This window comes from Papilio polytes, unplaced genomic scaffold (assembly GCF_000836215.1).
Source record: "Papilio polytes unplaced genomic scaffold, Ppol_1.0 DF824269.1, whole genome shotgun sequence".
Taxonomy (NCBI): domain Eukaryota; kingdom Metazoa; phylum Arthropoda; class Insecta; order Lepidoptera; family Papilionidae; genus Papilio; species Papilio polytes.
The window spans coordinates 1592096-1602355 of record NW_013524935.1 but is presented as its reverse complement, the minus strand read 5'-3'; the positions used below and the strand labels follow the sequence as shown (position 1 = coordinate 1602355).

Genomic DNA, 10260 nt, shown 5'->3' with positions numbered 1-10260 from the left:
GAATATTTTGTTTTTGGTGTATTTTGTTTTGTTTTTAGTGCATTTTGTTTTGTTTTTCGTGTATTTTGTTTGGAAGTCGGTTTTGTTTTTCAGTAACGAAAACCTAAAAAATTAATTCACAAAGTGCCTTTGCTATAAAGAATTTATGCAAAATTGTGCTTATGACATGTTAGTGTATTAAATTAAATTTATTGTAATAGTAATTCTATCATGGTATAAGTAGTAAATAAATATATGCTTAAACTGTTAAGTAAATATTATTTACAACTGTTATCTTTCCTAATTAAAATATGGCGGCAAGCGTCTTCCGATTATTATACCTTATACTATCATACTAATATTACGAATGCGAAAGTTTAGATGGATGGATGGATGTTTGTTAGAGTTTGAAGCCTAAACGGCTGAACTGACTTCGATGAAATTTGGTACAGATGTAGAAGATAGTCTGGAAGAACGCATAAGGTACTCACTTTGTTATTTTTAATTCCACACGGACGGAGTCGTGAGCGAAAACTAGTAGTTAATATCTTTATCTGATAGCGATGGAAAATCCAATAGAAAATGTGTGCATCTAGAACACGTGTCACTGGCTGCTTGCGGTAAAACATCTCAATTGCGATTGTTTTATATTTCCGAACGAACCATATCGCCGGCAGTTGTTTACCATCTGCCGCGGGTGGAGGTGCGGTCGCTCGAAATGTCAGTTTTCCCGCCAATTATCGTGCGGACTTTTATTAAAATTTTTAGTGATTTGAGACAAACAATTATATTCTTATTACAATAAAAATAATTGGAAATGATTTGTTTCAAGTGACAAAGTGAAAATTGTGTTTTTTTTTAAAGTGTGGTACCTACCGGAAATATAAAAAGTTATCCTAAAACCGTCAAGTGAAAGACATTCATTATGAATCAGGTATATTTTAACAGATCGTTTATTAATTTATCCAACAGTTTTGAAAGGACCAGAATACTTTTTTTTATTGTTTCGGCTGTGAAGGTTACAATTTTTCTTTACTTGTAATTTGCAAGAGATAAAACGGGAAATAAGGTGAGCCCTATAGCGGGATAAAACCCGTTATAGACGTCGAACGATCTTCTGCATAGTCCTTTAGCCATAGTTTCTTAATAACATAAGCACAACATACACAATTTTCTCTTAAAGCGTAATAAATTAATACATCAAGAGAAAACTTTGAATTGCAGAACGGATGGAAAAAAAATGATACGGTTAAAATTAATTGTGTAATTCATAAAGCTATTTAATAAAATAATGGTCGAATTTATTCCAATAGGCAACTACTAATAAGAGTAATACAATTGTGAAAATCATACTTCACACTAATGTTATATATTCAAAGGTTAGGTGCATGGATGGATGGATGGATGTTTGTTAGAGTTGGAAGCCTAAACTGCTGAACGGATCTCAATGAAATTTGGCATAGATGTAGAGGATAGTCTGGAAGAACACATAGGCTATTTGGTTTTGTTTTTTTTAATACCACGCGGACAATCGCGAGCGAAAGCTAGTACTTTAAAATTCAGAATCAACTTGAGTGGTAACGGTAATTTTTTATTACCTACAAATATTTAAATTTTATGCTCGATTTATACATGGGTCTGAATTTATTACGTTCCAATACGTTTCTTTGTTACTAACTAAACAGTTAAAAAAAATCTTTCAAGTTTACAGTCAACATTTTTTATCCATTGCTTCTCATACATTTTATAACCACACTAATGAATGACGTACTTTTTCACGGTAAATTTTATACTAATGCTGATAATTTATTTGGTTGTCTATGTTTTTGAAAACAACTAATTAGTAAAGACCTGTAAAATTCAAGCTTAGTGTCAGATGTCTGATTTTTTTAAGGAAAGCCGGAGGTAAAACGATTATTTTTGGATTTTCGTATGTGGTGAAATATTTCAAAAAGTACTAGGCCGATTTAAAAAATTCTTTCACCATTAAATGCTACGTTATTATTGAGTAATGTTTTAAGTTTTTTTTTTTATATAAATTTCTCAATTTTAAAGTCGCGAGCAATACTTAATAAGTTAACAAAACGGTTTTAATGTAACGTCACGATTAAAGAGTAATTAAAAGTTAATTACTACTAGCCTATCATTATGTTATTGGAAATGTAGTAAAAATGTTGAAAAACAGTTAAATCTCTTTACATGCTATTTAAATTCTTTACACTTTATAATCATGGTATCCGTATATAAGTATTTTTACATTTAAAAACTACGCAATCGGTTTCACTAATTAAACCACAACAAATTTGTATTTTTATTATAGAACTAAGTATACAAACATTGTGAACTCTCAACATTTTTTCCCTCCACAGAATATTCCCGACGAATCTTCCATTGGAAAATGTATCCCGTATTTATATAATTTGTACAGTCTTAAGAATAATTATGAACATTTAGGATCAGTCCCACCAAGTTGTAAATTGTCTGATAACAATCAAACGTGAAAAATATGTGATGGAAATATCGAATTCTGTTCCCTTATGTGACAGTGACGTTTGTAAGCTATTTGAGCCTCTATCAGCCAGTGGTGAGACAGGGCCTAAGTATAAGGATGTTTATTTAAATTCAGGTAAAATTTTACATTGTCTCGACTTGTTTACATGATAGTAGAATGCTATAAAAATATTTTACTGTCGATGCTTTAACTGTCATCGTGGTCACGTCGTCGTCGAGCCCGCCAATGTCAGCGGCTCACGATAATCGTTCACAAACAATCAACAATCTGCTAAATTACATGCCACGCGTTTTCCCATATTCAGTGTTCATTTCACGGATCGTTTGCAATGTTAATGTTTTTAATATTTCACTTTTGTTTTTCTAAACTGTCGGAATTGTGTCATCAGCCAGTTTGCCCTTATCACGCCTATTGGATTAGATTTGTCAAATAAAAAAACCAACTCGTAATAGCTAACTGACATTTTCCCTCATTGAATAAAGAACAAAATGCAGCTTCTGATGTAATTAATCTATACCCAGTGCCAATATGTTTATTTAAAAAAAAGGATCACATTTTTAAAGATGCTTAAAACCCTGAATGTGTGGACAGAGATTACAGATTTCCACTTGGATCTTGATAACTAAATTTATATAACAGGCTGCACCGCCAACTGTGTAAAATCCCATGTCTATTCTGTTATTGGGTTGTCGTCGCATTGCCTCGTTTAACTTCCTTCCTTCATCTGTTTACTCCCTCAGCCCATTAACATAATCTTCTTTTCTAGGTATCAGAAGCTAGCTACGTAACGAGCGTGGAAGACGCGAGCCGCGTGGACCAATGCACGCAGACCCCCAGCGGCAAGGCGCGGCCACGTACGCTCCAAAGGTACCACACTACCGACCACCTCTACGAGAGATCGCACAGAGCTTACCGGCTCAGGCACGAACTCAGGCCAAAGAGCCTGGGCCTCAGTGACTCGTACCCTTGCTTTGGAAAGCCGCCGAGCTATGAGTGCGGAACTACACCCAAGTAAGGATATCAGTTAATGATAATATTGTGACTAACAGCGCTACTAAAGCCGATGATTGTGGCCGGCTTTAAATTTAGCAAATGAAGGTAGGTATTTATTACATTTAAGCTCAGATTTAAGTCCTGATCGGTTTTCGGTAGTATTAAGATCACGATTTACAGTAAACTTGTCGTTTCAAGCAAGTAAGAAATTGTAACAGGTAATTCATATTATCCTTAAGTATGATTCTATTTATAAACTCTGTTTCTCATCTTAACTATAGAAAAATGTCGGAAGATACGGTGAACAGAGATTAACCTTGTTTTTATGTTTGCAAACGACGTTTCCTACTTTTGATAGGAAAATAAACTACGAGATTATTATTCTAGGCGATAAAATGTTATTTAAATCAAGTAAAATTGTGAAATAAATATGATTACCTATTACTACCTACTACTTACAACTAGGTATATAGGTAGACCTAGAAAGAGATGGATGGATTGCATGAAAGGTGACATGATCAAAAAGGGAGTGATGACTGAGATGACGTATGATAGAGTTATGTGGAGGACAAAAACCTGTTGCGTCACTACGGGAGTAGGATAAGGAGAAAGATGATGATTTATTACTTATAATTGTTTAGAATGGCTGTTTAAATAATTTTAATTATTCTTTCTTGAAAAAAATGTAGTTAAGCAGGAATAACAGATCTACATTAATATCGTAGATACTATACGACCTCTTAGGCTTTTAAACACAAATTCCTTCACGTACATACTTGTGGTTTCCAATGCTAAAAGTTCCTCTGTCGGGAATACCCTTTTGATGGTATCCAAATTGAAAACAGAAATTTTCCTGCATAGTGCAGGGTTTTTCTCTATTTTCAATTTACAAATTCAAAACTCAACAAACAAAAATCGAATCATTACATAGGAGATGCACTATGTTGAATAACAATTTTGATTTGATCTATCTTGTATCTCTTTGGTAAATTAAATTAATTATCTTATAATACTGCATAATAGCATATTTACTGATTCCAGTCGTGCAAAAGATTGCTATAATTGATATCGAATGTAATAATAATACATATAAATAATATTAGTTCATATTTTACCTATACTTACACGAAAGAATTACCTCATAAACGCGGGAAAAACTCAGAGAAACCATATCGTAGATTTACATAACAATCCGATTTGAAACCTACTCGTAGTGTTGACAAGTGTTGAGTGCTTGTTTAATGCACAGTTTTACGTCAACACTACGAGAAATTCATTGCTTTACCTAGTTATGGCTTACCACAACTCTCTACGTGTACTGTGGAAATTATAGAAAAAATCCGTTAAAAACCTAGTAGCCGTTGGAAAAGGCTTTGTTAAAGAAAATATATTGAATTTGTAGTAAAATTTAACTCTGTACTGTAGGCAAGAAGGCGGAATTCTAGTTTTTTTCTCTCTACCTCTAAGTGCCTCTCCATTAACGGAGGTGAGCCGTCATCTCAGCGAACTTTTCCCGGACTTGTGCTAAGCAAAATAGGTATTCTAAACTGGCAATATTCGTCCACTCCTTGATATTTCGCAACCACGATTTCTTATCTTCTTCCAGCGCGTCTTTTTCCTAAGATTTTGCTCATCATAATTAGTTCAAGAAGGCCGTATTCCTCGTGTCGCAAAACATTTAATAATATGATTGAGCAAATTGTAAATAAAAACTATACATTAAATTTGCAAATTATAAATTCACATTGATTTATTAATTTATCCTTAAGAATTGTGTATTTAAAAGCGTAAATACAAGATGTTAATTATGCTAACAGTACAATTGCTTCTTCAAATTTTCAATTTTAACAACTACACTAAGTACGCGTTCGTTATCATGAAACAGGTAATTGAAGAAGTAAATGCGTAAACTATTACTTAAAAAACATGAATCATAATTGAATCTCACAGTCTTTCTTAATGTTATAAATATGAAAGTTTAGATGGATGTTTGTTGAAGTTTGTAGCCTAAACGGCTGAACGGATTTCAATTAAATTTGACATAGATGTAGAAGATAATCTAGAAGAACACATCGGGTATTCACAATTCCACGCGACCGAGTCGCGGGCGAAAGCTAGTATCCTATAAATCTTATCTTCGAAGGAATCCACTTTTAAGGAAGAAAAACTTACATAAGTATCGTAAATAACCATCTCCTTGCTCCTACTAAAGTGGGGACGCACAAGGTTTTATAAAACTTAATTTCAATTTTGGAGTGTCGCAGACTGTTTGTCTGTCACTACTTGTGATAAATAAAATATTTTAGTTACGGCAACCTTTAAATTTTTTATCGGTTATCTCCTAAAGGAGAATTAATCTTATATGTTTACTTCTTACCACAATATTAGTTATAAATGCGAAAGTTTAGAAGGATGGACGGCCTAACGACTAAACGAATCTCTATGAAATTTGGCGGGAGCAACACATAGGCTACTTACTTTTTTTAATTCCACTCGGACGGACTCGCGTGCGAAAGCTAGTATAGCATAATGTTATAATTGCAATTTAATCACCCATTTTCCACGTAGATAATTATTAAGAGTATTTTAATTATAGGACGATACAGCTTACGACCTCCGTCATGCAGGTCTGAACAACATAGATACTTCTTTTAATGACGAATCCAGTTTTTGTATATCTATGTCAACTATTTTGTATGTAAATGTTGGTACAAAGCATAGAGAAAGATCTTAATAGTTTTTTTCACGTAAATAGGAGAGAAGGGACTAGCTAGAGTATAGAATTGATCGATAAATACAATGCAGGTACAAAGAATACCTATGTACTTATTCTGGTAATTCCAGTCCACAGATTATGTACAAGATCTAACCGCAGCTGACAAGATCAATGATCATATATCAATACTTCACTCAACAGACAATAGTATAACTATAATAAAGTTATAAGAGATTATGTTTTGTTAGATTTCAAGCTTGAGGTTTTATCTCCTTGGAAATTTATTATCGAATACAAATTGGCTTGGGTTGGCAGGAAGCCGGAGGTAAAAAATAAGACAAAACATCAAGGTTTAGGATTTATAAAACTTTGTACGCTTAGACCCGACGTAAGTGGTGTTAGACACATTAGGTTTAGGGGAAATGATGATGCAAATTCTTAATACTGTCTATTACATTGAAATTCTGTACAGGATTACAATTTAACGTTAATATCAGCGATTTTGTGGCTTTCCAAACGCGGCTATTGCAAACCAATGCAATGGCATTTCCCGGTAACTAAACATTTATGTCGGTTGTGGGATATGATAATTAGTAAGTGCTTTATTCAATTAATCTTCTTTTTAATAGGTTAAAGGTAAGCGTGACCGACAGTCCGACGATCTCTATCAGCCCTCCGCACAGCTTGGACTACGTATGCCAGAAGGGTAGTCCTGGCAGCGTGACGCCCAACGGAATGCTCTCCAGCAAATCCACGGCCACCACAGTACTGCTGAGCCCCAGCTATCTACAAACGACTTGTCAGTGCAGTCAGTCTATTAAGGTTGGTCTAGCATTAGACAGCCGTAGTTAAAACTGACATCCGCTTATGGACCTACCGAGGAGCTCGAAGTACTACGCATGGAGTAACAAATACATGTTTTTTTTATAAAGTCGTGTGTTGTTTGCGGACTCAAGGCAATTAGCCTCGAGTCAATATTTGTTGCAATTTCAGAGTGTGAGTGAGGTGGCGTTGACGATGCCAGCTGGGTCTGCGGCTGCGGCGGGCGCAGGCTGGGGCGAGGAGGTGCCGGGACTGGCGTCAGATGGCCTCTCCTGGCGCCGTCTGCATATGTCCCGAGCCAAACTCAAAGCGACTGCCACGACGTCCGAACTGCTCTCAGGTAATGTTAACAAGGCTTTTGGTGGTTAAATCTATACTAATATTATAAGGAGGAAAGATTTGTATTTTTGTATGTATTGAAACAACTTAAAAACTACTGAGTCGATTTCAAAAATTCTTGCACCAATAAAAAGATACGTTATCGGTGCGTAATATAAGCTATATGTTTTAATTTTACAGGAGCGAAGTTGCGAGCAACAGCTAGTTATAGATATTTTCTATTACAGATTTATCTGTAAAGAAAGAATTCACTTTAAATGGGAACCCAAAATTATTAATTTCGTATTACAGGTTTCGCGATGGTAGCTATGGTAGAGTTACAGATCAACGAGCCAACGAACGTGCCCGAATGGTTGTTCGTTATGTTCGCTGTGTGCACGACCGTGTTAGTCGCTGTGCATATCTTTGCTCTAATGATCTCTACGTACCTGCTGCCGAATATCGACGCGGTCAGCAAGATGGAGACGCCCGGGGGACCCACCCGCGCGCTCAGGGACTCTCCGCACGAACGTATGCGGGGATTCATTGAGCTTGCGTGGGCTTTTAGCACTGTTTTAGGTATGCTGTTTTGTAATTTAACTTTTAAACTACGAATTAAATATTGATAAAGGACTTGTTATTATTTAAAGACAAGAGTAAAAACTAATGACCGTACCAAATACAGTTATCTTCCTAAATCTGTTATCTATATCTATGTATATTAATATAAAGAAAAAAGATTTTTGTATGTATATGATTCACGCAAAAACTAGGCCGATTTTTAAAATTCTTTCACCTTTAAAAAGTTTACGTTATCAGTGAGCAACATAGGCTATATTTTTTTTAATTTTATGGGGGTGAAGTCAGGAGCAACAGCTAATTATTAACTAAATACAAGAAAGACTAAAAGCCAGAGAGATCTCTTCCAATATCGTTTATTAACTATACTTGTTTAATTATTAGTGTAAACTGTTCCAGGTCTGTTCCTATTCCTGGTGGAGATAGCGATCCTGTGCTGGGTGAAGTTCTGGGACTACTCGTTCGCGGCCGCCACCGCCGCCACCGTCATCGTCATACCAGGTACCGTGCTCATGATGCTCAGCCTGCGCTGCCTCACAGCTGCAAGGAACAACTTACAAATATAAAGTATATATCCTTATATTATTAATGTTATTAGTTATGGATGTTTGTTAGAGTTTGTAGCCTATACGTCTGAATGGATTTCAATCAAACTTAATTTAGATGTAGAGGATAGTCTGGAAGAACATAGGTTACTCACTTTTATTTTTTTTTTTAATTCCACGCGGACGAAGTCGCGGGCGAGAGCTAGTTAGATAATAAACATTTCAACAGTCGCAAAATTAAACAATACCATTAAAGTTAGGACGCTCTTAGGTCTAAAATATATCTTACTAAGTAACTAATTCACTAAAGGAGGCCAGACTTCAGATCAAAAATTTTATATTCTTGGTTAGGCCATATTTATAATAATATTATTTTGTTCTCATGTGCTCTCATTTTTTTATTTTAATACTAAAGGTTTCTTTCCATATCTTATAGTGACTTCTTTCGAAATATATTTACTTAATAATATTTGTTTTTCAGTCTTAATAGTATTCGTTGCGTTTGCCATCCACTTCTACCACTCGCTGGTGGTGCAGAAATGCGAGACATCGGTGCAGGACATCGAACAGCTCGAGACAATGAAGCGCGAACTCGACACCGCTACCGTTAAAGTCAACATGTTCTAATTCTAACGAAATACCGATGTTTCTAACGATTCGATTCGATCATTCATTCGATTAAAAAGAGATCTGTGGACGATAGACAAACCTGTCTCGTTTTTAATCTATGAATGAACTGTCACTGTCATTGAAATTGGCGGAAAAAGTTCGATATTTGTAAAATATCATTTATGTATTGTAATTGTATATTTGTAAGTTTAATAAAAGTGTTAAACGAATTAATACTATAAATAGATACAAGATAGAAACGTTTCAATTTGATGATATGAGTTTTTAAAGTGTAAAGTTTTCACTGATGTTTCGAAACTTTAAACCTAGAAAACTAAAATGAAATTTTTATGTTTGTGGCTTATTAATTTAATCTAAACTTAACATTTGAATCTAATTCATCATTTCATTTGAATCTATAGATTATCCAAAATGATTAGGTGCAAATTTTCTACAACAATTGTTATTTAAATTGAATATGTTTTGGCCATAGGTAAAAATGTAGTTCATTTTTGAATAGTCACAAACTCAACTACATTAATCGATAACTTTATTTTAATTTTACATTTTTACTTCATACTGATGACATTCCATTTTTAATTAGGTACAGTTGTGAGCTTCCACTGTCGAAACACATGTTGAATGTATTCTCTTTTTGAATACAGACTTAAAAAATATTGTACATGTGTTTGCTTTGAAAACTGACGGAAAGACACGTAACGATATTTTAACGATTTAGGTTTAAATATAATAACTTATGTAATCTTTTGCTACATTTTGCAAAGGACACATTTGTATTTAAGTTCAAAAGATAGTGAAAAATTAAACGTAGGATAATTGTATAGAGGTGGTCATATATCTCAGTGGCTCAATATTCATACAAGTCACTGAAATATAGTGATGTAGGGAGCCCACAGCATGCTTGAGCCTCCAAGATATTTGACAAGTTGTATACACATGTAAAATAGAAATTAATTGAATATTAGTAGATAAATGTGTAACTTATTTAATAAGATATTTATATGAGTATTTTAATTCTAATATTAGTATTTGAATATTGTACAATTTATGACACAAATTGATTTTTATTCTGTATCTTATTACCAAGTATTTAATACAATCCATTTTAAGGATACCTGTATACGGAAGTAATTAACTGTCAACATTTTATTTGATACATGTGATAT

At 34.2% G+C, this 10260-nt stretch overlaps 1 protein-coding gene across 3 annotated transcripts in view; it reads left to right on the top strand.

Moving 5' to 3' along the window:
- The window catches only part of LOC106108287 (calcium release-activated calcium channel protein 1-like), a 35940-nt gene extending 26691 nt beyond the window's left edge, over positions 1–9249 (top strand). Inside the window, exons 1-7 of one of the 3 annotated variants that reach the window (XM_013289425.1) lie at positions 822–913; positions 3258–3502; positions 6830–7022; positions 7194–7362; positions 7653–7919; positions 8319–8420; positions 8946–9249. In XM_013289425.1, coding sequence (XP_013144879.1) covers positions 905–913; positions 3258–3502; positions 6830–7022; positions 7194–7362; positions 7653–7919; positions 8319–8420; positions 8946–9091 — 1131 coding nt within the window. In that variant the 5' untranslated portion in view covers positions 822–904 and the 3' untranslated portion in view covers positions 9092–9249. Of the gene's footprint in view, positions 1–821; positions 914–3257; positions 3503–6829; positions 7023–7193; positions 7363–7652; positions 7920–8318; positions 8421–8945 lie in introns of those variants that run through there. The other 2 variants (XM_013289417.1, XM_013289433.1) reach the window with 2 other exon arrangements.
- The last annotated feature ends 1011 nt before the right edge of the window (positions 9250–10260 follow it).